The sequence below is a fragment of the Somniosus microcephalus genome, unplaced genomic scaffold (assembly GCF_052327205.1).
Source record: "Somniosus microcephalus isolate GS21.2 unplaced genomic scaffold, FLI_Smic_1.0 unresolved_chr7, whole genome shotgun sequence".
Taxonomy (NCBI): Eukaryota; Metazoa; Chordata; class Chondrichthyes; order Squaliformes; family Somniosidae; genus Somniosus; species Somniosus microcephalus.
The window spans coordinates 14,735,468-14,763,116 of NW_028225185.1; the positions used below are offsets into that span (position 1 = coordinate 14,735,468).

Below are 27,649 nucleotides of genomic sequence, written 5' to 3' on the forward strand. Positions count from 1 at the left end.
TGCCAGTGTTTTTTCATGCCCCCTCTTCGCTCTCCTAATTTCTTTTTTAAGTACCCCCCTGCACTTTCTATACTCCTCTAGGGCTTCCACTGTTTTTAGTCCTTTGTATCTGCCAAAAGCCTCCCTTTTTTTCCCTAATCCATTCTTGTATATCCCTTGACATCCTGGGCTTGTTGGTCCCACCCTTGACCTTTACGGGAACATGTTGATGTTGTACTCTATTTCCTTTCTGAAAGACTCCCACTGCTCTGAGAGATTCCTGTTGACATTTTACGCAATGTCTCAGACGGCTCGTATTTTCAGCTAGCGCCACCAAGGGCATCTCTTGCGGAAAGTAGTTAACTGGTTTAAATTTGCTAATTTTGCTCCAACGTATTTGCTCTTCCTCTAAATGTGACGCTTACTTTTGTTTGTCACATCACACTCCTGTCACCCTTGATCATACTCGACTTTACTCCTCCTTACCTCATTGGCTAATTGCACATACGTGACCCCCCTTGCCATGGCTCTCTTTTGATTGGCTAACCACATGATCGTACAGAATCATCCAGCACAGAAGGAGGCCATTCGGCCCGTCGATCTGCCTCATTCCACCTCTCTCCCGGTTTCTCTTAATCGCCAGCCCTTTGCTCATTTTTGGTAATTTAGTCATGCCACCCTTTATTCTTCTGACTTATTTTATTGCTGTTGTGATCCACGATGGCAAAGTAACTAATTAATACATCAGGACCACTCGCAGGCCTTTTGTTTTAGGCTTGCTGTCTCTCTCTCCTTGCCTACAAGTAGCTGTTTTGTTGCATTATGATCCCGGTCATTGCTGCACAAGTCCAGCAACGGCTCAATTTTAAAATTCTCATCCTTGTTTTCAAATCCCTCCGTGGCCCTCTCCCTAAGTCTGGATCCTCCTCCAGCCCTACATCCCCCCCCCCCCCCCCCGCCGGGAGATCTCTGCGCTCCTCCAATTCCAGCCTCTTGCGCATCCCCCGATTTCCACCATTGGCGGCCGCGCCTTCAGCCGCCTGGGCCCCGAGCTCTGGAATTCCCTCCCTAAACCTCTCCGCCTCTCTCTCCTCCTTTAAGATGCTCTTTAAAAGCCACCTCTTTGACCAAGCTTTCGGTCACCTGCCCTAATATCTCCTGATGTGGCTCGGTGTCAAATTTTGTTTGATAATCGCTCCTGTGAAGCGCTTTGGGACGTTTTACTACGTTAAAGGCGCTATATAAATGCAAGTTGACATGAATCAGTCGTTCATGAAAGAAAGTCTTATGGAATAATACTGAGCGGCCTGCGGGTGGCGCTGTCCAGGGAGAGTATAAATACTCGGGCACGGGCCCAGCTTGCGCAGGACATTCTTTAACAGGAACTAGTGAAGGACACAACTAGACCTCCATGTTGTAAATCAGTTGATTAAAGCTTTGTTTAACGCTTAGACCAAGTGCCGAGTCATTTTCTTACGTCACAAGTTGTCGCTGAAGGATAATTAATTATACTGGTCAGATACTGAAAATAATGAATTCATGTACAGGAAACTTTCGATTAACCGGCCACTAAATAACCAGAACGCTCTAGCCACCAGCAAAATTCAGGAGTCATTAACATACATAGATTAACATAGAGATAGGAACAGGAGTAGGCCATTCGGCCCTTCGAGCCTGCTCCGCCATTCAATGAGATCATGGCTGATCTTCGTCTGAGATCATAGCTGATCTTACCAGTTCAGTACCCCGTCCCCGCCTTTTCTCCGTAACCCTTAATCCCCTTAGCCTTCAGAAATATATCCAATTCTCTCTTGAAAATATTTATTGAATTAGCCTTCACAGCCCTCTGTGGCAGGGAATTCCACAGGCTCACCACTCTTTGAGTGAAGAAATTCTTCCTCATCTCTGTTTTAAATGATTTGCCCGCTATTTTTAGACTGTGGCCCCTGGTTCTGTGCTCCCCGGCCATTGGAAACATTCTCTCTGAATTCAGCCTGTCCAGGCCTGCCATAATTTTATATGTTTCGATGAGATCCCCTCTCAATCTTCTAAACTCCAGTGAGTACAAGCCCAAACTATTTAATCTCTCTTCGTAGGTCATTCCCGCCATTCCAGGTATCAGCCTGGTGAATCGCCGTTGCACTCTTTCCATGGCAAGAACATCCTTCCGCAGATGGGGCGACCAAAACTGTACACAATACTCCAGATGCGGTCTCACCAGCACCTTGTACAGCTGTAGTAAGGTATCCCTATTCCTATACTCGAACCCCCTTGATATGAAGGCCAACATACCATTTGCCTTCTTAATCGCCTGTTGCACCTGCATGCTCTCCTTCAGTGACTGGTGCACAAGAACACCCAGGTCCCTCTGCACTTCCCCATCTCCCAATCTATTGCCATTTAGATAATAATCTACCCTCCTGTTTTTACCCCCAAAGTGGATAACCTCGCATTTATCCACATTATAGTGCATCTGCCCCGTATCCGCCCATTCCCCCAACCTGTCCAAATCGCACTGTAGCCTCCTGACATCCTCATCAGAGCCCACCCTCCTCCTAGTTTAGTGTCGTCAGCGAATTTGGAAATATTGCATCCAATTCCCTGATCCAGATCATTTATATATATTGTGAACAGCTGGGGTCCCAGGACAGATCCTTGCGGCACCCCGCTGGTCACTGCCTGCCACTCCGAAAACGAGCCGTTTATTCCAACTCTCTGTTTTCTATCCGCCAGCCAGTTCTCTATCCACGTTAATACTTTGCCCCCAATCCCATGAGCCTTAATTTTGCATGATAATCTTTTGTGTGGAACCTTATCGAAGGCTTTCTGGAAGTCAAGGTACACCACATCCATTGGCTCTCCCCCATCTATTTTACCAGTTACTTCCTCAAAAAATTCCAGCAGATTAGTCAAACACGATTTACCCTTTGTAAATCCATGTTGACTCTGTCCGATCCTTTCCCCATTTGTCAAGTGCTCCGCTATTTTATCCTTAATAATGGACTCTAGCATTTTGCCCACAACCGATGTAAGGCTTACTGGTCTATAATTCCCTGCTTTCTCTCTACCCCCCTTTTTAAATATTGGGGTAACATTAGCTACCCTCCAATCCACGGGTACTGTTCCCGAGTCAATGGAGTTCCGGAAGATGATCCTTAGAGCATCTGCTATCTCCAGGGCCACCTCCTTAAGTACCCTAGGATGTAGTTTATCAGGCCCCGGGGATTTGTCGGCCTTCAGTCCCCTCAACTTACCCAACACCATATCCCTAGAGATACTAATTTCTGTCAGCTCCTCCCTCTCATTAGTCCCTATGTTTGCCGATATTCCTGGGAGGTTATTTGTGTCCTCCTTTGTGAATACAGAGCCAAAGTATGAGTTTAATTGGTCTGCCATTTCCTTATTCTCCATTATATATTCTCCCGAATCGGACTGCAAGGGACCGACTTGGGATTTTACCAGTCTTTTCCTCCTGATATACCGATAAAAGCTTTTGCAGTCTGTCTTTATGTTTGCTGCAAGTTTACTTTCGTATTCTATTTTCCCCTTCCTGATTAATCCCTTTGTCCTCTTTTGCTGTATCCTGTACTGCCCCCAATCTTCCGGTCTGGTGCTTTTTTTTGCCAGTTGATATGCCCTTTTTTTTGATTTTATGCTGTCCCTAATTTCCCTCGTTATCCACGGTTGAGTCACCTTTTTAGGTTTATTTTTATGCCAAACCGGTATAAACATGTTCTGGAATTCTTCCATTCTATCTTTGAATGCTTGCCATTGTCTATCCACTGTCAATCCCCCCAGAAACACCACCCAATCAATCTTACCCAATTCCCGTCTCATACCCTCGTAATTCCCTTTATTTAAGTTCTGGACCTTAGTCTCTGATTCAATTTCCTCACTCTCCATCTCGACTGAGAGCTCGATCATATTATGATCGCTCTGACCCAAGGGGCCTCGTACAAGAAGATTGCTGATAAGTCCCTTCTCATTGCACAATACCCAGTCTAAAATGGCCTGATCTCGAGTCGGCTCCTCGACATATTGGTCCAGATAACCGTCCCGAAAACATTCCAGGAATTCCTCCTCCTCAGAATTTTTACTAATTTGGGTAGTCCAATCAATATGTAAATTAAAGTCACCCATGATGACAGCTGTGCTCTTATCGCACGCTTCTCTAATTTCCCTTTTTATGCCTTCCCTCACCTCCATATTACTATTTGGAGGCCTATATATCACACCCACTAACGTTTTCCTCCCCTTGCTATTTCTCATTTCTACCCATACAGATTCCGTTTCATCCGAGTTAATATCCTTCCTTTCCATTGCATTAATCCCCTCCTTTACCAGCAATGCTACCCCACCTCCCCTACCTTTTTGCCGATCCTTCCTAAATATTGTATATCCCTGGATGTTAAGTTCCCAGCCTTGCCCACCCTGCAGCCACGTTTCTGTAATCCCAATCAAATCATACTTGTTTACCTCTATTTCCACAACTAATTCATCCACCTTGTTCCTAATGCTTCTAGCATTAAGATACAAAGCCTTCAGGCTTGCTTTTTTCACACTCTCATTGTGAATTAGTTTGGCCCTTTGTGTTTCTCTCCTTTGCTTATTGCTTCTCACCTTTCTACCATCTATTTCTGACTTCATATGACTTCCCTCTTTTCCACTACCTAGGTTCCCATCCCCCTGCCAAATTAGTTTAAATCCTCCCGAACCGCCCTAGAAAATATTACCCCGAGGACATCGGCTCCCTCACAGTTCAGGTGTAGACCGTCCCCTTGGTACAGGTCACTCCTCCCCAAGAACTGGTTCCAATGCCTCAAGAATTTAAATCCCTCTCCCTTGCACCACTGCTCAAGCCACGTATTTAGCTTATCTATCTTACTCTCTCTAAACTTATTAGCTCGTGGCACTGGTAGCAATCCAGAGATTACTACCTTTGAGGTCCTACTTTTCAATTTAGCTCCTAACTCCCTAAATTCAGCTTGTAGGACCTCCTCCCTCTTTTTACCTACATCGTTGGTACCTACATGTACCACGACAACTGGCTGATCCCCCTCCCCCTTCAGAATGCTCTGCACCCGCTCCGAGACATCCTTGACCCTTGCACCAGGGAGGCAACATACCATCTTGGAGTCTCGGTCTCGGCCACAGAAACTCCTATCTATCCCCCTTACAATTGAATCCCCTATCACTATAGCCCTATCCCTCTTTTTCCCGCCCTTCTGTGCAGCAGAGCCAGTCATGGTGCCCTGAACCTGGCTGCTGGTGCCTTCCCCTGATAAGTCATCTCCCCCAACAGTACCCAAAACGGTAAACCTGTTTTGGAGGGAGATGACCGCAGGTGACTCCTGCACTACCTTCCTGCCTTTACCCTGCCTTTTGGTCACCCATTTACTGTCTGAGCTAGCCTTTACCTGCGGTGTGACCAACTCACTGAATGTGCTATCCACAAGATCCTCAGCATCGCGTATGCTCCAGAGTGAGTCCATTCGCAGCTCCAGCGCCGCCATGCGGTCCGCTAGGAGCTGCAGCTGGACACACTTCCTGCACACATAGTTGTCAGGGACAGTGTCCCTGATTTCCCACATGGCACAGGAGGAGCATGACACGGGTCCGAGCTGCCCTTCCATGACTTAACCCTTACAATACCCTTTTATTTACTACGATTTAGCTTAATTATTGAATTCTACTTAGAATAAGTTTGTGAAAGTACTCACCAACCAGTCACCTACCTGTTTTCTGGTGTTGTATTTTCACTGCCGCCTCCTGTCCTGGAACCTTTTCCACCTAGGTTAGGCTCCTGAAATAAAATAAATTGAACCTACCTTTTCAACTTCCCCTAACCCCTAAAAGGTTAGAGGAGGTGGAAGGGTGGGAGACACTACACTGTAGTGTTTCGGGTTTAGCAACAGCTCCACCTATATAAGAGTTACTGGCCTCCTGCTCTCCCGACTGCACCAGCTCTCAACTGCCGCCGATTTGAATCTGCCGCCGCTTTTAACTGCCGCCGGTCACTGCCCCTTCACAGGTCCGATGTTCTGATCGGGCCTCACCTCTCAACTGCCGCCGATTTGAATCTGCCGCCGCTTTCAGATAACTTTTTTTTACTCATTTGTGGCTGTGCAAGCATGTAGCTGAAGCTGTTGCTAAGCTACAGAGACGCTTGCAAGTTGTGCCGATTGTTTTGAAGCTGTAAGCAACAGGGTTTGTTGCTTTAGACGGAGCTCAGAAGCTCCGTATCTTTTAACTATAGCGTCCGGTTATCCGGCATTGTTGATGGACCGGCACCAGGTCGGTCCCGTCCCGTCCGTGCCGGATACCAGAAAGTTTCCTGTACCCATTTGACTACCACGAGATATTTGACTTGCACTTGACAGGATATCACTGGAACAGGCAGTGAGGACCGATTGAGATACATAGTTCGTGTGTGTGTGTCTGTGTGTATGGGAGTCTTTGTTTGGGTGTGAGCATGAGCCTCGATTTTTTGTTTCCCCTCTACAGAGTCGAAATGGGAGGGGCGTTCGATATTTAAGATGAAAACTCGTGCTGCAGTGTTAGTAACTGCCAAGTAAAATGCCGCAAGGCTTTCAGCCATGGATTCCGCTTCCAAGCTGGCAGCGCCTTCGCGTCGGAAAGTGTCTGCGCCAGAAGACCACGGCGAGAGGCGGCAGTCGACAGCCGAGCACGAGGCGGTGGGGCGTTACCTGTTGAGAGACCGTCTGAGGCAGCAGCACCTGCTGCCGAGGGAGTGCACCCGGAACAAGCGGCGGCGTTTGCAAGATGCGCTGAGCCCGTCCGCACTGGAGCAGCAGCGCCTGGCCGAGGCCGCGGCGGCGCACCGGCGCAGAGAGCTCGGGAGGCTCCGCCAGCAGAAGCGGCGGGCGCGCCTTCGCGGCGGCCCCCAGCGTCCCGAGCCGGCGGCCGGCCGGGCGACGGTCGGCGAGTCGCCCGCCCCGCAGCAGCCCTGCGACCCGAGCACCAGGCGCAGAATCGCCGCGCGGCTGCGCCAACGGAAGCGGCGCCGGCGCCTTCGCGACGGGACAGCCGGTGGCCAGGCTCCGACCCCGCCCCGCGTTCAACGCTCCCGAATCGAGGCCGGCGGAGACCCCCGCACACTCCAGCAATCCTCTGACCCGAGTACAAGGCACAAGATTGCTGCAAGTTTACGCCAAGGACGGTGGCGCCATCGTCTGTCCCCTCGCCCGCCTCCCGCGCCGTCCCACACCGCAGGCTCTGACGTTGAGGTTGGTGGAGAACCAGTTGCAGAGCTGTGCCCTCTGCGGCAGCCCGCTGATCCAGTTGCAAGGCACGGAGTGGCTGCAAGATTGTATGGGTAGAAATAAGAAAGAAAGATGAGGGCTTGCATTTCTCCAGCGCCTTTCACCACCTCAGGACGTCACAAAGCACTTTACAGCCAATGAAGTACTTTTTCTAAAGTGTGGTCACTGTTGTTATGTAGGAAGCGCGGCAGCCAATTTGCGCACAGCAAGCTCCTACAAACAGCAATGTGATAATGATCAGATCATCTTTTTTTTAGTGATGTTGGTTGAGGGATAAATATTGGGCCCAGGACACCGGGGAGAACTCCCCCTGCTCTTCTTCCAATAGTGGCCGTGGGATCTTTTATATCCACCTGAGAGAGCAGGCGGGGCCTCGGTTTAACGTCACATCCGAAAGACAGCACCTCCGACAGTGCGGCGCTCCCTCAGTACCGCCCCTCCGACAGTGCGGCGCTCCCTCAGTACTGCACCTCCGGCAGTGCGGCGCTCCCTCAGTACTGCCCCTCCGACAGTGCGGCGCTCCCTCAGTACTGCACCTCCGGCAGTGCGGCGCTCCCTCAGTACTGCACCTCCGGCAGTGCGGCGCTCCCTCAGTACCCCCCCTCCGACAGTGCGCCGCTCCCTCAGTACCGCCCCTCCCTCAGTACCGCCCCCTCCGACAGTGCGGCGCTCCCTCAGTACCGGCCCTCCGACAGTGCGGCGCTCCCTCGGTACAGGCCCTCCGACAGTGCGGCGCTCCCTCGGTACCGCCCCTCCGACAGTGCGGCGCTCCCTCAGTACCGCCCCTCCGACAGTGCGGCGCTCCCTCAGTACAGGCCCTCCGACAGTGCGGCGCTCCCTCAGTACCGCCCCTCCAACAGTGTGGCGCTCCCTCAGTACTGCACTGGGAGTGTCAGCCAAGGTTTTTCTGCTCAAGTCTCTGGAGTGGGGCTTGTACCCACAGCCTTCTGACTCGGAGGTGAGAGTCAGAGTTACGGCTGACACACACAGATTGAGATCTTGTGACATAGGGCACTGTGTGCATGAATCTCCTATTCCACCTCTGTAACAGTGCAACCGGAAATACATGGGAATCTCGTTCACTGGAGGGATCATTCTGTGAGACCAGGCTCCCAGCGCGAAGCCGTGCTAGTTGGGAGTACAGCCCTGTAGTGTTGTAGCCCTATCTCCAATCTCTGCTCCAGTCTACCGAGGCTCCATGCTAGGCGTGAAGCCTGATGTAGTTAACTCTTTGCACTCCGCAGAAAGGTGACTGCTCGTCCGTACGTGAGGTGGGGTTGTACCTTCAGTGCTTGGATGATTCTATGCTGAGTCAATTTCCAAAATGAAGATTTGGCCAGATGTGTCTCTTAATATTGTAATCGATCTTTCATGGTGTAGGTCGTAATCAAGTGTTATCTTAAGGTAAAGCTGGACGTGCATATGTAATTCGGTCCACATTTTAAAGTTATGCGTTCTGCCCTTAGTCTTCTATTTCCATTATAAGTTCGCGTGTCCCCATTGATGGCTGCATAGAGTGACGCCACTATTCCTGGCTAGAACGGGGATGATTGATTAATTCCCCCGCCTGGAGCCCGCACTGCTGTTAGTGACGGGGATTGATTTTTTACGCCCAGAATTTGTATTGTGTAACTACCCTCCACTCGCTGCATTGTGCTGGAGAAATCGCTCTGCTTTTACTGGGAGACGTTGCTGCGGTTTCAGCCGTGATTTGCTGTAGTTTGCAGGGGCTCTTTTCAAGTAGACTCTGTGGACTGTTTGCTGTAGCGCGCTGTTTATACAGACTGAGTAAATGGACTTTGTTCGCTGTAAGATACACTGCTGTGAGTCCTGCCCAGCCTCCAACTCATTGGCTGACACGGTGCTGTCAGTAAACACTGCCCATTTAGACTGGAACCTGCGTCTGCAAATTTTCAGCGCTGTAATTACACCCTCCTGCCAGTGTGGCGCTGCAGCCCCTCCACTGGCATGAGTGTGATCATTATAAACGTGGACGCCTGAATTAATGATGGGAAAAGTTGGCAGGAAGTGCTACGAACAAACACTAATACCACAGTAATAAAGCTACTCAAATGCCAGGAGTAACTAACACTGTAACACTAACCTTGAATTACTAAAATAAATACAGGAAACTCTTTATTATCCGGCACCGACGGGATCGGCGTGGTGCCGGTTTATCAAAAAGTCCGGATTACAGAGAGGTATAGTTAAAAGGTACGAGAGCCCCGTACACAGCAACAAATCCAGGCTTCCCTGTTGCTTAGCAACAGCTGCAGGAACTCCAGCCACAGACCAAGCGCCCCTGTTGCTTAGCAACAAGTGCCGAACCCCGGTTACCCAGCCACAGAGCCAGGAACGGCCACTAATATGAAGTAAAACTTACCTGAACCTACTCCTGAATTTTGCCGGTTAACAGAGATTGCCGGTTATTTAGGTGCCGGTTAAAAGTGAGTTTCCTGTACTGAGAATACATTGTAAAACCCCGTCGATTCTATTGTCCCTTTAATCCCAATCTCATTCTGTCCTATTTTAATTTTTTTCCTCAAGTTTAACTCTGCTTTTTATCTACCTAGCACAGGCATGTCCAAGATTTTGTTATCATGGGTTGTAGAGATGACTATTCTGGAGCCTCTTGAGCCCATGTGTATATAGTTTCAATTCCTGTCCCTATGAATTCCCAGATATCTCGAGCTGCTGATAATTACTGATGATCTTGCTGTTGTGGCTTGCGATTGAGCCACCAGTTAGACAACAGCGCCAAGAACAGCCCTTTCCAAACCTAACTTTGGAGACCGGTCACCCCGGTGTGACGCCAGAGGGGAGCCGGCGCCCATGGCGTTGTACCCCGTCAAAACGATCATTTGTTCGTTCGGGCACAGACGTCCACTTTCCAGTAAGGCCCACTGGCTCAGAGAATCCATCTGACTTTGCCCCCCCCCCCCCCCCCACCCAGGGTCCAGGTGAGCGGGAATTAAAAAAGTCAATGAGAAAACAATAGAGCAGGATAGCGACGGGGGGAAATAGTAACCAGAGTGCGACAGGAAGGGACCGAATGTTTAAAAATAAGAGCGCAACAGAAAATGGGGCCAAAACGAGGAGAAATGGTAAAAAGACAAAGTTAAAAGCTCTACATCTGAATGCACGCAGCATTCGTAACGAGATGGGGCCGAATGGCCTACTCCTGCTCCTATTTTTCGATGTTTCTGTAGTTTCAGAATAAAGGGTCACCCTTTTAGAACTGAGATGAGGAGGAATTTCTTCTCAGAGGGTCGTAAATCTGTGGAATTCTCTGCCCCGGAGAGCCGTGGAGGCTGGGTCATTAAGGTGGAGAGAGACAGATTTTTGCAAGATAAGGGAGTGAAGGGTTATGGGGAGCGGGCGGGGCAGTGGCTTTGAGCCCAAGATCAGCCATGATCTCATTGAATGGCGGAGCGGGGCCGAGGGGCCTATTCCTGCTCTTATTTGTTATGTTCACCACCTCCCTAGCCCAGGAGTCACTGATGCTAATTGTAGTTTTAACAAAAATGATTCTTGGGATGTGGGCGCCGCTGGCATTTATTGTCCACCCCCTTGTTGCCTCCTTGAGAAGGTGGTGGCGAGCCGCCGCCTTGACCCCTTCTATCACACCAGACAGCACTTTTGCTCTGTGTCCTTTGTGTTTACTGCTCTCTATCGATGAAACACCGCAGCGGTATTCTAACCCTGGCGCTGAAGGGTGCGGACGAGGGAAGGGCAGCGACGGGTTTCATTGTGCGACGCGCTTTGTGCTTTCAGAAGAAGGGGGCGGCAATGGCATCCACGGACACCATGGACCTGGCCGTGGAGGACTTGGGCGTCTCGATGGAGGAGATTCGCGAGTGGATCGACAACGAGCTGGAGAAGGTGGACTTCCTCAAGCAGCGCAAAGCCGCCCTCCTGGAACTTGAGAGCTGGGTGGAGAAGAAAGAAGCCGAAGTTGCTCACGTAGACGGCCTGTTCGAGGATGCGTCCAGGTATGAGGCTTTTCTCTTGACTTGATTTTTCTCCACCTTCTCGTGCTGTTTGTCCACTTGCCTCAGTTAGGAGAGACGTAAATAGCGACTTCCACATCCTCGGGACGTCCCAAAGTGCTTTACAGCCAATGAAGTACTTCTTAATTATCGTAAAAAGTCACACAACACCAGGTTATAGTCCAACAGCTTTATTTGAAATCACAAGCTTTCGGAGCGCTGTTGTAATGTAGGAAATGCGGCAGCCAAATTTGCACAGAGCAAGCTCCCACAAACAGCGATGAGATAATGACCAGATCAGATAACCCGTTTGTGATGTGGGCTGAGGGATAAATATTGGCCCCAGGACACCGGGGAGGACTCCCCCTGCTCTTCTTCCAATAGTGGCCGTGGGATCTTTTACATTAAACTGAGGCCCCGTCTGCCCCCTCAGGTGAACGTCTCAGCCGAAAGATGGCACCTCCGACAGTGCGGCGCTCCCTCAGTACTGCCCCTCCGACAGTGCGGCGCTCCCTCAGTACCGCCCCTCCGACAGTGCGGCGCTCCCTCAGTACTGCCCCTCCGACAGTGCGGCGCTCCCTCAGTACCGCCCCTCCGACAGTGCGGTGCTCCCTCAGTACTGCCCCTCCGACAGTACGGCGCTCCCTCAGTACTGCCCCTCCGACAGTGCGGCGCTCCCTCAGTACCGCCCCTCCGACAGTGCGGCGCTCCCTCAGTACCGCCCCTCCGACAGTGCGGTGCTCCCTCAGTACCGCCCCTCCGACAGTGCGGCGCTCCCTCAGCACCGCCCCCCCGCCAGTGCGGCGCTCCCTCAGCACCGCCCCGCCGACAGTGCGGCGCTCCCTCAGTACCGCCTCTCCGACAGTGCGGCGCTCCCTCAGTACCGCCCCTCCGCCAGTGCGGCGCTCCCTCAGCACCGCCCCTCCGACAGTGCGGCGCTCCCTCAGCACCGCCCCTCCGACAGTGCGGCGCTCCCTCAGCACCGCCCCTCCGACAGTGCGGCGCTCCCTCAGCACCGCCCCTCCGACAGTGCGGCGCTCCCTCAGCACCGCCCCTCCGACAGTGCGGCGCTCCCTCAGCACCGCCCCTCCGACAGTGCGGCGCTCCCTCAGCACCGCCCCTCCGACAGTGCGGCGCTCCCTCAGCACCGCCCCTCCGACAGTGCGGCGCTCCCTCAGCACCGCCCCTCCGACAGTGCGGCGCTCCCTCAGCACCGCCCCTCCGACAGTGCGGCGCTCCCTCAGCACCGCCCCTCCGACAGTGCGGCGCTCCCTCAGCACCGCCCCTTCGACAGTGCGGCGCTCCCTCAATGCTGACATTAGAGTGTCGGCCTTGATTATGTATGGGCTCAAGTCTCTGGACTGGAGCTTGAATCCACAACCTTCTGACTGAGAGGCGAGGGAGTGCTACCCACTGAGCCACAGCTAACACCCGTCGGTAAGACTTCCACCTCTGGGTCAGAAGGCCGTGAGTTTGAGCCCCAGGCTGTGGTTTTAGCGTACAATCTGCGGGAGTTTTGCGTAATCTCCGAGGCACCGTGCTGAGTTATTAGCTGATCATAGCCGGGGTCCTGCAATCGGCCTAGGGCGCCCCATGTGTTGTGAAGGGCAAGGCCATCCAATGACCCCTCTGCGCGCAGACGGCATCGGGCTGAGCTGCAGTTGCGCAGCCTCTACGACCGCGCTGTTGCTGGGTCCCAGGCTGCACCGGTTGTGCAGGCGACCGATAACCCCATTCTAACATTACCCCCCTCCCCTCGTGTGCGGGCAGGTCGGTGGAAGTGTGCGAGACGATGGTGAAGGACCTGTACTGCAACCTGGGGCTGAAGTACGAGGAGACGGACCAGGAGGGGGCGGGCGCGAAGAACGCCACCAAGCCGTCGGAAGTGATTGAAATCCTGGACGATGATGACGACGATGATGACGTGATGGCTGTGGAACCTGGTAGGGGACCTAGCAGTTCTGACCCTTCGTGCTGCCCTTTAACAAGTGCAGGTGGGCAAGTTTTAGACATTACCGCAGTTCTTTCCTTTCGCAGAGGTAACAGTCCTTGCTTTCTTTACCTCCCCACCCCTCTAAAAACAACTTGTCTCCTTCTTCTAGATTTTATTAATACTGCTCGGATCAGTGCTGCTCTGCGTTCTCTCTTGTTCCTGCTAAGCCCCTTTTGTAATTCATTCACGCCATGTGGGCGTCACTGGCAAGGCCGGCATTTATTGCCCATCCCTAATTGCCCCTTGAGAAGGCGGTGGTGAGCCGCCGCCTTGAACCGCTGCAGTCCCGTGTGGTGAAGGTGCTCCCACAGTGCTGTTAGGGAGGGAGTTCCAGGATTTTGACCCAGCGACGATGAAGGAACGGCACCGATAGTCAAAGTCAGGATGGTGTGTGTGTGTGACTTGGAGGGGAACTTGGAGGTGGTGGTGTTCCCATGCGCCTGCTGCCCTTGTCCTTCCAGGTGGAAGAGGTGGCGGGTTTGGGAGGTGCTGCCGAAGAGCCTTGGCGAGTTGCTGCAGTGCATCTTGTAGATGGTGCACACTGCAGCCACGGTGCGCCGGTGGTGGAGGGAGTGGATGTTTAAGGTGGTGGATGGGGGGCCAATCAAGCGGGCTGCTTTGTCCTGGATGGTGTCGAGCTTCTTGAGCGTTGTTGGAGCTGCACTCATCCAGGCAAGTGGAGAGTATTCCCTCACACTCCTGACTTGTATCCGATACCCGCTTCCTCCTCCCTGTGTTGAAATCCAGACCCATTGCACCGAGGAGGCTGCCAGGTGACCCAGTTGAAGTTTTCAAGATTTACGAAGGGGCATTGCCCGCAATCGCTCCAGGAAAACTGTTCCCCTGTGGTGAAGGGTTCAAATCCCAGGGGAAACATTTGGGAGTGCGAGGAAGGGAAATCCGGCAAATCGTTTGCACTCGACCAGTTGTGGAGTAAATTGTCGGGTGGAGCCATCGAGGCACCCGGCTTAAGTCGGTTCAGCAGGGTGCGCTGGAGAGAGAAGGGACTGAGGAATACTGATCGTAGGTGGGGCTGATCCTATTCAGCGAGGCTGTGTGTGTTGAGCCTAGCTGGGGCTGGGTTTGGTGGGGGTGGTGGGTCTCCGTCTTAAAATTAGAGCCAGTCTGATCAGGAGGCATTTTTTCACCCAAAGGCTGGTGGAAATTTGGAACTCTCACCACCCCCCAAAGGCTGTGGGAACAATTGGAGCTTTCAAGACTGAGCTCGATCGATTTTTGATGGCTGAGGGTATTGAGGAACCTGGAGCAAAGGCGGGAGCATGGAGTTGAGGTGCAGATCAGCTGATTGGAATGGCGGGGCAGGCTCGAGGGGCTGAATGGCCTCCTCCTGTCCCTAATGGCCGTTGGCTGTTCTGCTCTGTTTCAGCATTTCCTTCCGTAGCAAATGTGCTTGTGGACTACACAGGCATTTCTTATTTTAGTGTCCTCTCGATTCTTTGCGAGTGGGTGTATTTTTAATCATTTATCCAACTCCGCTTGTCGACGACTGTTCTTGGCGCAGTTTACTGATCGCACAAACTCTCTCCACAGTTGAAACGGGGAGAGCCGCGCCCTCCGCATCGACCGTGTCGGCGCTGAGCAAGATTACCCGCGAGCCGTCGCTGGTAAGTGTGTTTGCAAGCTCCCTTGCAGCGGCGCGCCTTCAGCTGCAGCCCCCTGTCCTGCCCAGGCTGCGCAGCTTTGGCGGAGCTGGGACTCGGTGTCGTCCTCGCTCCTGTTCACGCTCGCCAGCGGGAAGAAGGCACGGGAGTGCTGTTAAGAGGCAGGGTTACCCCTGCTTCTGTCCTGGGAGCAAAGGGGCCCCATTAAAGTAGGAACTCATAGATACTTGAAAAGGAACAATTTGCAGGGCTGAGGGGAAAGAACAGGGGGAGTGGGAGTAATTGAACAGCTCTTTCAAAGAGCCGGCATAATAACGAGGGCTGAATGGCCTCCTCCTGTGCTGTAAGGTTCTATGATTGTCACGATGAATATGTAACTTTTGACAATACGATGATGTGTCCCGCACTCTCCATGATCCCATCCCCTCGGGCCTTGCAAGGAGTGCATTTGGCAACTGGGTAGCTGAGTCAAAGTGGACTGTTGCTCCAAGGCATGCTCAGCACTTTAGGACGGTGTGGGAGTTTTGTTAGCTGCGGGGGGGGGGGGGGGGCGGAGGGGTGGTGGAGTGAGCCCTGTCCGACATCAAGCGCTAACGTCAAAATCATCGCAAGGACGAATGTGGATCCAGGTGCGCCATGCTCGAACGGGATGTGGGATCGGTAGACGATCTCTCTCTTTTATAATGCCCATCTCCCTCTGGCTAGCTGCGGGACGCTATGGCGGCAATGCGAAAGTCTGCCCGGGACGTTCAGAAGTTTGTGGAGGCCGTTTCCAGGAAGCCACCGCCCACAGTGACCCCTTCCTCGGGACTGCTCCGCACTGTGACCACACAAGCAGGTCAGTTTAAGCTATCAGCATAGTGTAAAAAGAGAGACTTGCACCTCTACAGCCTCTTTCACGTCTGACCAAATAATCTGTTTTTTAGTGATGTTGGTTGAGGGATAAATATTGGCCTCGGGACACCGGGGAGAACTCCCCCTGCTCTTCTTCCAATAGCGGCCGTGGATCATTTACGTCCACCTGAGAGGGCAGACGGGGCCTCGGTTTAACGTCTCATCGGAAAGACAGCAGCTCCGACAGTGCGGCGCTCCCTCGGTACCGCCCCTCCGACCGTGCGGCGCTCCCTCAGTACTGCCCCTCCGACAGTGTGGCGCTCCCTCGGTACTGCCCCTCCGACCGTGCGGCGTTCCCTCGGTACCGCCCCTCCGACCGTGCGGCGCTCCCTCGGTACCGCCCCTCCGACCGTGCGGCGCTCCCTCGGTACCGCCCCTCCGACCGTGCGGCGCTCCCTCGGTACCGCCCCTCCGACCGTGCGGCGCTCCCTCGGTACCGCCCCTCCGACCGTGCGGCGCTCCCTCGGTACCGCCCCTCCGACCGTGCGGCTCTCCCTCGGTACCGCCCCTCCGACCGTGCGGCTCTCCCTCGGTACCGCCCCTCCGACCGTGCGGCGCTCCCTCGGTACCGCCCCTCCGACCGTGCGGTGCTCCCTCGGTACCGCCCCTCCGACCGTGCGGCGCTCCCTCGGTACCGCCCCTCCGACAGTGCGGCGCTCCCTCGGTACCGCCCCTCCGACAGTGCGGCGCTCCCTCGGTACCGCCCCTCCGACAGTGCGGCGCTCCCTCGGTACCGCCCCTCCGACAGTGCGGCGCTCCCTCGGTACCGCCCCTCCGACAGTGCGGCGCTCCCTCGGTACCGCCCCTCCGACAGTGCGGCGCTCCCTCGGTACCGCCCCTCCGACAGTGCGGCGCTCCCTCGGTACAGCCCCTCCGACAGTGCGGCGCTCCCTCCGTACCGCACTGGGAGTGTCGACCTGGATTGTGAGCTCGAGTCTCTGGAGTGGGGCTCGAACCCACAACCTTCTGACTCAGAGGCGAGAGAGAGTGCTACCCACTGAGCCACGGCTGAAACCCTTCCCTCTAAGAAAGAAATGGACCCTGTCTATCTATCTCATTCGAAAGTCAGCATCTCCAACAGTGCAGCACTCCCTCAGCACTGCACTGGAGTGTCAGACTAGATTTTTGTGCTCGAGTCTCTGATTTAAACAATCTGTTTCTGTACCCTTGGTTGTCTCAGAGCCCGAGAAGAGCGGACAGCCTGGCCCCACCGTTTCCATGCCGTCTTCCCCTACGAGCACCCTCTCCTCCACCTGCAGCACCCATCCCCGGCCAGCCCGCCAGCCCGCCCCGCCTGCCCCCTCGGGCAATGCCCAGCAGGTGACCACGGTCACGGAGGACGGGGAGGTGGTGAAGGACGGCGACCTGTTCATGGGCATGAGGATCCTGGGCAAGAAACGGACGAAAACGTGGCATAAAGGGGCGCTGATCGCCATCGTAACAGCGGGTAAGTGCCCTTTCAGTGGCGTTGCGCTGTTGCACGATTTGACTGTGCACATTGAAAACGGACAGCATGGCTCGAAAGGAGCCGAAGCGAGCAACTTTTTTTTTTGCACGAATGGCCTGGAATTTGCGGCCGGCGGCCAAGTAAAGGTGTTCGCCTTGGCCCCGAAGAAAGCTGCCCAAGAAGTTTGCCTTTTTCGACTTGCAGTTGAGACATAGAAACAAGGAGCAGGAGTAGGCCATTCGGCCCCTCGAGCCTGCTCCGCCATTCAATGAGATCATGGCTGATCATCCAAATTCAGTACCCTGTCCCTGCCTTCTCCCCATATCCCTTGATCCCTTTAGCCTTAAGAAATATATCCAACTCCTTCTTGAATATATTTAATGAATTGGCCTCTACTGCCTTCTGTGGTAGAGAATTCCACAGGTTCACCACTCTCTGGGTGAAGAAATTCCTCCTCATCTCTGTCCTAAATGGCTTACCCCTTATCCTTAGACTGTGACCCCTGGTTCTGGACTCTCCCGCCATCAGGAACATCCTTCCTGCATCTAGTCCTGTCAGAATGTTATAAGTTTCAATGAGATCCCCTCTCATTCTTCTAAACTCCAGCGAGTACAAGCCCAATCGACCCAATCTCTCCTCATACATCATTCCTGCCATCCCAGGTATCAGCCTGGTGAATCTTCGCTGCACTCCCTCCATGGCAAGAACATCCTTCCTCAGATAAAGCGACCAAAACTGCACACAATACTCAAGATTCCATGTGGTGTAGCGCTGGGAGTCCCCATAGCGCGAGCTGCTGTGACTGCCACAAGCTGTCTTAAGCAGCCAATCACAAGGCAGAATCCCCGCAGACAGGGGAGCAGGAAACGAGAACCTGCTTTTATTCTGACTTTTTTTTTAAATGTTACCGCGAGCAAAAAAAGATTGGGTTCTCGCGTGGGGTTAAGGCAGAGCCTGAAATAAATCTGAACAAACTTCTGAAAAAAATATATATATATAATTTTTTTTTTTAAGTTTCTTAATTGTAATTTATATTATAATGGAGAAAAATTGACACTCCACAAAGTTTTTCAGGGCCATAACCTTTGTTTAGCCGTCAATACTCCAGGTGCACCTAATCCAACATGGCCAACGTTTAATGGGGTATTTAACAGCGATATTACTGCGGGAAAAGCCCAAGTTTTTGCCAGTTGCGCTGATTTTCCCGATGATACTGATTGCTGGCTATGGGGCGGGGCTGGGGGTGCGGGGAGCAGCCTGGCCACAGTGCAGCCAGTGTCGGAGCAGTGATTGACTGACCGCAGCTTCGGGATTTCCATGTTTTGATGCGCATGCGCTACATCCTAAAGTTGCGGTCAGTTCCAAAGGGGTAATTAACCGCCGCAAATGCCGGGCCATTGTATATTTTATTTCCCTCTTCTCTTGACGGGAAGGTAGCTCTGGAATTCCCTCCCTAAACCTCTCCGCCTCTTTCAAGACGCTCCTTAAAACTGACCTCTTAATAATAATTCAACTTTATTGTCATTGTACAAGTACATGAACAACGAAATGTGATCTTGCAAGCTCCCATGAGTCTAGTACAAATAACATTTACATTAAACGTAAATAGCACCGTCCTGGGAGAAGCAAAGCCGCTGCGTCTGTGCGCGCCGCCATTCCATTTCCACCATTCCTCCTGTCCGACAATCTTCAGCCCAACGCCCGGGCCTGCTCACCAGCCGCCCCTCGCGGGGCTCCTTCCGTGACCTTCTCAACAGCCGCCCCTCGCGGGGCTCCTTCCGTGACCTTCTCACCAGCCGCCCCTCGCGGGGCTCCTTCCGTGACCTTCTCACCAGCCGCCCCTCGTGGGGCTCCTTCCGTGACATTCTCACCAGCCGCCCCTCGCGGGGCTCCTTCCGTGACCTTCTGCATCTGGTCTTCCCTGATGGTCACCCCTCCAGGTACTAACCAGGCCTGGCTCTGCTTAGCTTCCAAGCCTTGCCAGTGACCCTGTCCCTAGTCCCAGGAACAGGGCCAAGCTTTTGGTTACCTGTCCCTAATATCTCCTTATAGAAACATGGAAGATAGGAGCAGGAGTCGGCCATTCGGCCCCTCGAGCCTGCTCCGCCATTCAATGAGATCATGGCTGATCATCCAAATTCAGTACCCTGTCCCTGCCTTCTCCCCATATCCCTTGATCCCTTTAGCCTCAAGAAATATATCCAACTCTTTCTTCAATATATTTAATGAACTGGCCTCCACCACCCTCTGTGGTAGAGAATTCCACAGGTTCACCACTCTCTGGGTGAAGAAATTCCTCCTCATTTCAGTCCTAAATGGCTTACCCCTTATCCTTAGACTATGACCCCTGGTTCTGGACTCCCCGGCCATCAGAAACATCCTTTCTGCATCTAGTCTGTCTAGTCCTGTCAGAATTTTATAGGTTTCGATGAGATCCCCTCTCAATCTTCTAAACTCCAGTGAGTATAAGCCCAATTGACACAATCTCTCCTCGTACGTCATTCCTGCCATCCCAGGTATCAGCCTGGTGAATCTTCGCTGCACTCCCTCCATGGCAAGAACGTCCTTCTTCAGGTAAGGTGACCAAAACTGCACACAATACTCAAGATGCGGTCTCACCAAGGCCCTGTACAACTGCAGCAAGACATCCTTGTTCTTGTACTCGAACCCTCTTGCTACGAAGGCCAACATACCATTTGCCGCCTTAACCGCCTACTGCACCTGCATGCTTACCTTCAGCGACTGGTGCACAAGAACACCCAGGTCTCTTTGCACTTCCCCTTCTCCCAATCTATTGCCATTCAGATAATCTGCCTTCCTGTTTTTGCCACCAAAGTGGATAACCTCACATTTATCCACATTATAGTGCATTTGCCATGTTTCTGCCCAATCACCCAACTGTCCAAATCGTACTGGAGTTTCACGACATCCTCCTCACAGCATACCCTCCCACCCAGCTTTGTGTCGTCTGCAAATTTGGAGATATTACATCCATTTCCCTCGTCCAGATCATTAATATATATTGTGAACAGCTGGGGTCCTAGGACCGATCCTTGCAGTACCCCACTAGTAGTCACTGCCTGCCACTCGGAAAACGACCCGTTTATTCCAACTCTTTGCTTTCTGTCCGCCAACCAGTTCTCCATCCAAGTCAATACCTTGCCCCCAATCCCATGTGCCTTAATTTTGCACGCTAACCTCTTATGCGGGACCTTATCGAATGCCTTCTGAAAGTCCAAATACACTACATCCACTGGTTCTCCCTTATCTATTTTACCAGTTACATCTTCAAAAAATTCCAGTAGATTAGTCAAGCATGATTTACCTTTTGTAAATCCATGTTGACTTTGTCCGATCCTGTCACTGCTTTCCAAGCGCTCTGCTATTACATCTTTTATAATGGACTCTAGCATTTTCCCTACTACCGATGTCAGGCTTACCGGTCTATAATTCCCCGTTTTTTCTCAGCCACCTTTTTTGAATAGTGGGGTAACATTAGCTACCCTCCAATCCATGGGTACTGTTCCAGAGTCTATCGAGTTCTGGAAGATGACCAGCAATGCATCTACTATTTCTAGGGCCACTTCCTTAAGTACCCTGGGATGTAGATTATCAGGCCCTGGGGATTTATCGGCCTTCAGTCCCATCAATTTTCCTAACACCATTTCCCTACAAATACTGATTTCTTTCAGTTCCTCCCATTCATCAGACCCTATGTTCCGTGGTATTTCTGGGAGGTTATTTGTGTCCTCCTTTGTGAAGACAGAACCAAAATATGTATTTAGTTGGTCTGCCATTTCTCTGCTCCCCATTATAAATTCCCCTGATTCTGACTGCAAGGGACCTACGCTTGACTTCACCAATCTTTTTCTCTTCACATATCTATAAAAGCTTTTACAGTCAGTTTTTATGTTCCATGCAAGCTTACTCTCATATTCTATTTTCCCTTTCTTAATTAATCCCTTTGTCCTCCTTTGTTGAATCCTAAACTGCTCCCAATCCTCAGGATTATTGCTTTTTCTGGCCAATTTGTAGGTCCTCTCCTTGGATCTTATTCGATCCCTAATTTCCCTTGTTAGCCACGGTTGAGTCACCTTTTTTTGTTTTATATTTATGCCAAACTGGGATGAACAACTTCTGTAGTTCATCCATTCGGTCTTTGAATGTTTGCCATTGCCTGTCCACCGTCAACCCTTTGAGCGCCATTACCCAATCAATCCTACCCAACTCGCTCCTCAGACCATCGTAGTTTCCTTTATTTAAATTGAGGACCCTAGTTTCTGAGTCAACTACTTCATTCTCCATCTTAATGAAGAGTTCGATCATATGATCGCTCTGACCCAAGGGGCCTCGTACAACAAGATTGCTAATTAATCCTTTCTCGTTACATAATACTCAGTCTAAGATGGCCTGATCTCTGGTTGGTTCCTCGACATATTGGTCCAGGAAACCATCCCGTAAACACTCCAGGAATTCCTCCTCCACAGTATTGTTACTAATTTGGTTAGCCCAATCTATATGTAGATTAAAGTCACCCATGATGACTGCTGTGCCCTTATTGCAGGCTTCTTTAATTTCCCTTTTAATGCCATCCCCAACCTCTGCGTTACTGTTTGGAGGTCTATAAACCACTCCCACTAACGTTTTTTTCCCCTTAGTATTTCTCAATTCTACCCATACAGATTCCACCTCATCAGAGCTAATATCCTTCATTACAATTGTGTTAATCCCTTCTTTAACCAGTAATGCTACCCCTCCTCCCTTTCCTTTTTGCCTATCTTTCCTGAATATTGAATACCCCTGGATGTTGAGTTCCCAGTCTTGGCCATCCTTGAGCCACGTTTCCGTAATCCCAACCAAATCATATTCGCTTACCTCTATTTGCGCAGTCAATTCATCCACCTTATTACAAATGCTCCTCTCATTAAGACAGAAAGCCTTCAGTCTTGTTTTTTTAACGCTCTTAGACCTATTAGAATTATTATTTACTGTGGCCACGTTTGATTTAAACCGTTGATTTCTCTGACTGCCATTTTTGTTTTTCTCCTTCCTATCTTTTGCTTTTATCCTTGTTTCCCTTTCCTCTGTCTCCCTGCTCAGATTCCCAACCCCCTTCCATTTTAGTTGAAGCCCTCCCCCACAGCACTAGCAAACACTCCCCCTAGGACATCGGTTCCAGCCCTGCCCAGGTGCAGACAGTCCGGTTTGAACTGGTCCCACCTCCCCCAGAACCGGTTCAATGTCCCAGGAACTTGAATCCCTCCCCCTGGCACCATTCCTCTAGCCACGTATTCATCTGAAGTATTCTTCTATTTCTACTCTGACTAGCACATGGCACTGGTAGCAATCCTGAGATTACTACCTTTGAGGTCCTGTTTTTTAATTTACCTCCTAACTCCCTATATTCCACATTTAGGAGCTCATCACGCTTTTTACCTATATCGTTGGTGCCTATATGCACCACGACAACTGGCTGTTCACCCTCCCCTTTCAAGATGTTCTGCAGCCGCTCGGAGACATCCTTGACCCTTGCACCAGGGAGGCAACACACCATCCTGGAGTCTCGTTTGCGGCCGCAGAAACGCCTATGTATTCCCCTTACAATTGAATCCCCTATTACTATAGCTCTACCCCTCTTTTTCCTCCCATTCTGTGCTGCAGAGCCACCCCTGGTGCCAGGAAGTTGGCTGCTGCTGCCTTCCTCTGATAAGCCATCCCCCCCCCCCCCCCCCAACAGTACTCAAAGTGGTATATCTGTTGGAGAGGGTGATGGCCACAGGGGCTCGATGCCAAATGTTGTTTCTTAACGCTCCTGTGAAGCGCCTCATCTCCTCTGGAGAGCTCCCCCCGCCGCCACCACGGCCTCCAAACTCATAGACCCCGATACCCCGCCCAGTCCGCTTCTACGCCCTTCCCAAGATCCACAAACAAGACCTCCCTGGTAGACCCATGATTTCAGCCTGTTCTTGCCCCACGGAACTGATTCTGTCCTACCTTGACTCTCTATTTTTCTCCCCTTGTCCAGTCTTTTCCCACTTACATTTGTGACTCTTCCTCCACTGTTTTAACAGTTTCCTGGCCCTAACTGCCTCAGTTCACCATGGACGTCCAGTCCCTCGACACTGCCATCCCCCACAAGGACGGCCTTCGGGCGCTCCACTTCTTCCTTGAACAGAGGCCCAACCAGTCCCCATCCACCACCACCCTCCTCCGCCTGGCTGAACTTGTTCTCACATTGAACAACCTCTCCTTTGACTCCAAATTAAATGTGTTGCTATGGGAACCCGCATGGGCCCTAGCTTTGCCTGCCTTTTCATGGGATACGTGGAACATCCTCTGCCCTATGACGGGGCGCTACACCTGCGGTTTCTGATGTGGGTCCATGGGTGCTGGGATCCCCCTCCTCATCTCCTTCACACTCCAGCCTAAACAGTGGCAGTCAGCCGGCTCTTCGACCATGGAGGCACCACTGCCGAGCCAGCAACCGTTCTAATCCCCCCCCCCCCCCCCCACCGCTGACACCCACATGGTGTGAAGCCTCATCCGCCAGGAGACGGCGTTAATTTTAAGCACGTGTACTTTCCTGGGGAGAGTGCCCGCGATTCCCATAATTCGTGCCCCAACGGATGCGCGCCCCTGCATATTTCCTGATTGTATATTTCCGGCGGGGTGGGGGGGGGGGGGGTGGTGGTGTGCGCACGTGTACCGAGTGGGCTGTTCGACCATCATAGCTGAGTGCAGTCCTGCGATGCCTCCCTGGTCCAATGTCTCCCGTGCGCTGATTGTTTTTCTCTACCCCCCCCCCCCCCCCCGATTATGTGCTCCCGCCTCAAAGCCTTTCCTGTTTAGAGGACGCATCGGCAACCGCAGGTGTAGCGCCCTGTCACGGCTCTGCTTGACCATTACCCGACTCAGCAGACACTTGGGACCTTCCTAATCTGTATGGCCCAGCTCCTGACTGGGCTCTTTAACAACAACCTACATTTATACAGCACCTTTAACATAGTAAAACATCCCAAGGCGCTTCACAGGAGTGTTAACAAAATTTGACCCTGAGCCACATAAGGAGATATTAGGACAGGTGACCAAAAGCTTGGTCAAAGAGGTCGGTTTTAAGGAGCGTCTCAAGGGAGAAGAGAGAGGCGGAGAGGTTTAGGGCGAGAATTCCAGAGCTTAGGACCCAGGCGGCTGAAGGCACGGCCGCTAATGGTGGAGCGATGGAAATTGGGGGATGCGCGAGAGGCCGGAATTGGAGGAATGCAGAGAACTTTACCCACTCGTGATGGGGACGCCTCCTATTTTAATCTATATTCAATCCCTGCATCTGTAGGAGAGACCAACACCAGGGGCCATAAATATCAGATAGTCACTAATAAATCCAATAGGGAATTCGGGAGAAACTTCTTTACCCAGAGAGTGGTGAGAATGTGGAACTCGCTGCCACAGGGAGTGGTTGAGGCGAATACAGGAAACTCTCGATTTACCGGCATCTAAATAACCGGAAACCTCTGTTAACCGACAAAATTCAGGAGTAGGTTCAGGTAAGTTTTACTTCATATTAGTGGCCGTTCCTGGATCTGTGGCCGTGTAACCGGGGCTCCTGCACCTGTTGCTAAGCAACAGGGACGCCTGGATCTTGTGGCCGGGGTTCCTGCACCTGTTGCTAAGCAACAGGGACGCCTGGATCTTGTGGCCGGGTTCCTGCACCTGTTGCTAAGCAACAGGGACGCCTGGATCTTGTGGCCGGGGTTCCTGCAGCTGTTGCTAAGCAACAAGGAAGCCTGAATTTGTTGCTGTGTACGGAACTGTTGTACCTTTTAACTATACCTCTCTGTAATCCGGACTTTTTGATAAACCGGCACCACGCCGGTCCCGTCGGTGCCGGATAAACAAGAGATTCCTGTAGTATAGATGCATTTAAGGGGAAGCTGGATTAACACACGAGGGCGAAAGGAATAGAGGGTGATGCTGATAGGGTGAGATGAAGCGGGGCGGGAGGAGGCTGGTGTGGAGCATAAACACCGGCACGGAGCAGATGGGCCGAATGGCCTGTTTCTGTGCTGTACATTCTTTGTATACTTGCACAGAAAAAATCAGAAGCAACTCGAGCAGCGGGCAAAGTGCTTTTTTTTTTATAACAAAAGTTTTATTGCCAATTTGCACGGGCAACAAAGTCACGGATTTATTTGACACCCCTTTCTGTCTCCAAACCAGGCAACCTCAATAAATACAAAGTGAAGTTTGACAACAAAGGCAAGAGCCTGCTGTCGGGGAACCACATCGCCTACGACTACCACCCTTCGGCCGACCGGCTCATGGTGGGGAGCCGCGTCGTCGCCAAGTACAAGGATGGCAACTCGGTCTGGCTGTACGCGGGCATCGTGGCGGAGACCCCGAACAACAAGAACAAGACGCGGTAAGGCAGCCCCACCGCCGGCTGGCGGGTCGGTCTTTGTCGCCGGGATGTGGGTAAACGCGGAACGGTGACCGAGGGATATTAAGGAACTCGTGTCGTCCATTTGAGCTGCGGTCTAAACGCCCAGCAACACAGTTCTAGATTTCTCCCTTGCCACAACAGCAACTTCCATTTATATAGCGCCTTTAACGTAAAAGATAGGAGCAGGAGTCGGCCATTCGGCCCCTCGAGCCTGTTCCGCCATTCAATGAGATCATGGCTGATCATCCAAATTCAGTACCCTGTCCCTGCCTTCTCCCCATATCCCTTGATCCCTTTAGCCTTAAGAAATATATCTAACTCCTTCTTGAATATATTTAATGAATTGGCCTCTACTGCCTTCTGTGGTAGAGAATTCCACAGGTTCACCACTCTCTGGGTGAAGAAATTCCTCCTCATCTCAGTCCTAAATGGCTTACCCCTTATCCTTAGACTGAGACCCCTGGTTCTGGACTCCCCCGACCATCAGGAACATCCTTCCTGCATCTAGTCTGTCTAGTCCTGTTAGAATTTTATAAGTTTCAATGAGATCCCCTCTCATTCTTCTAAACTCCAGCGAATATAAGCCCAATCGACCCAATCTCTCCTCATACGTCATTCCTGCCATCCCAGGTAGTAAAATGCCCCAGGGCGCTTCACAGGAGCGATTATCAGACAAAATTTGACACCGAGCCGCATGAAGAGATATTAGGACAGGTGAACAAAATCTGGGTCAAAGAGGTCGGTTTTAAGGAACGTCTTAAAGGAGGAGAGAGAGAGACGGAGAGGTTTAGGGAGGGAATTCCAGAGCTCAGGGCCCAGGTAGCTGAAGGCACGGCCGCCAATGGTGGGGGGAGATGGACACAAGGCCAGAGTTGGAGGAGCACAGAGATCTCGGGAGAGTCCCGCGAGGCAATGTTCCCTCGAGGCCGCGCAGGTCCCCGCGCAGGCCGTGAGCCGGCTTATAAATCGAAAAAACGCGCAAACGCGGAATCAAAAGGGCCGCGCGGGCCAAGACAAACGAGAGGGAACATTGTTTGTAGGGCTGGAGGAGGTTCCAGCGTTAGGGAGTGGGCGAGTCATGCTTGGACTGTGTCTGTAGAGAGCATTGTGAGCTGTGTTAACACTAGGGTGCAGTACCAGCAGTTCCACTGGTGGTGCTGGCAGTCTGTGATGATGAATATATGGCAGTGTTTTGGTACCAATGCGTCTGTGACAGCACTGGTGGTGCAGAATAGAGGACGATTCACCGGTAATTTCTCAGCATCGTAGCAACCTGTGGCTCCTCGAACGGAAAAGAAAGACTTGCATTTCTCCAGCGCCTTTCACCACCTCAGGACGTCCCGAAGCGCTTTTTACAGCCAATGAAGTACTTTTTGAAGTGTGATCACTGTTGTAATGTAGGAAACGCGGCAACCAATTTACACACAGCAATGAGATAATGACCAGATGATGTTGGTTGAGGGAGAAATATTGGACTAAGGCACCGGGGAGAACTCTGTCGGAGGGGCGGTACTGAGGGAGCGCCGCACTGTCGGAGGGGCGGTACTGAGGGAGCGCCGCACTGTCGGAGGGGCGGTACTGAGGGAGCGCAGCACTGTCGGAGGGGCGGTACTGAGGGAGCGCCGCCCTGTCGGAGGGGCGGTACTGAGGGAGCGCCGCACTGTCGGAGGGGCGGTACTGAGGGAGCGCCGCACTGTCGGAGGGGCGGTACTGAGGGAGCGCCGCACTGTCGGAGGGGCAGTACTGAGGGAGCGCCGCACTGTCGGAGGGGCGGTACTGAGGGAGCGCCGCGCTGTCGGAGGGGCGGTACTGAGGGAGCGCCGCACTGTCGGAGGGCGTAACTGTCGGAGGGGCAGTACTGAGGGAGTGCCGCACAGTCAGAGGGGCAGTACTGAGGGAGCGCCGCACTGTCGGAGGGCGTAACTGTCGGAGGGGCAGTACTGAGGGAGTGCCGCACAGTCAGAGGGGCAGTACTGAGGGAGCGCCGCACTGTCGGAGGGCGTAA

The 27,649-nt window shown here is 52.3% G+C and overlaps 1 protein-coding gene across 6 annotated transcripts in view; it reads left to right on the forward strand.

Moving 5' to 3' along the window:
- Nucleotides 1-27,649, forward strand: part of setdb1b (SET domain bifurcated histone lysine methyltransferase 1b) — an 88,868-nt gene that overhangs the window by 18,710 nt on the left and 42,509 nt on the right. For 2 of the 6 annotated variants that reach the window (XM_085978691.1, XM_085978690.1), the window contains exons 2-8: nt 6,484-7,226; nt 11,037-11,254; nt 13,022-13,245; nt 14,796-14,869; nt 15,572-15,704; nt 16,941-17,207; nt 25,422-25,623. In XM_085978691.1, the coding sequence (XP_085834817.1) occupies nt 6,576-7,226; nt 11,037-11,254; nt 13,022-13,245; nt 14,796-14,869; nt 15,572-15,704; nt 16,941-17,207; nt 25,422-25,623 (1,769 nt within the window). In that variant the 5' untranslated portion in view covers nt 6,484-6,575. The remainder of the gene's footprint in view (nt 1-6,483; nt 7,227-11,036; nt 11,255-13,021; nt 13,246-14,795; nt 14,870-15,571; nt 15,705-16,940; nt 17,208-25,421; nt 25,624-27,649) is intronic. The other 4 variants (XM_085978693.1, XM_085978692.1, XM_085978695.1 and 1 more) reach the window with 3 other exon arrangements.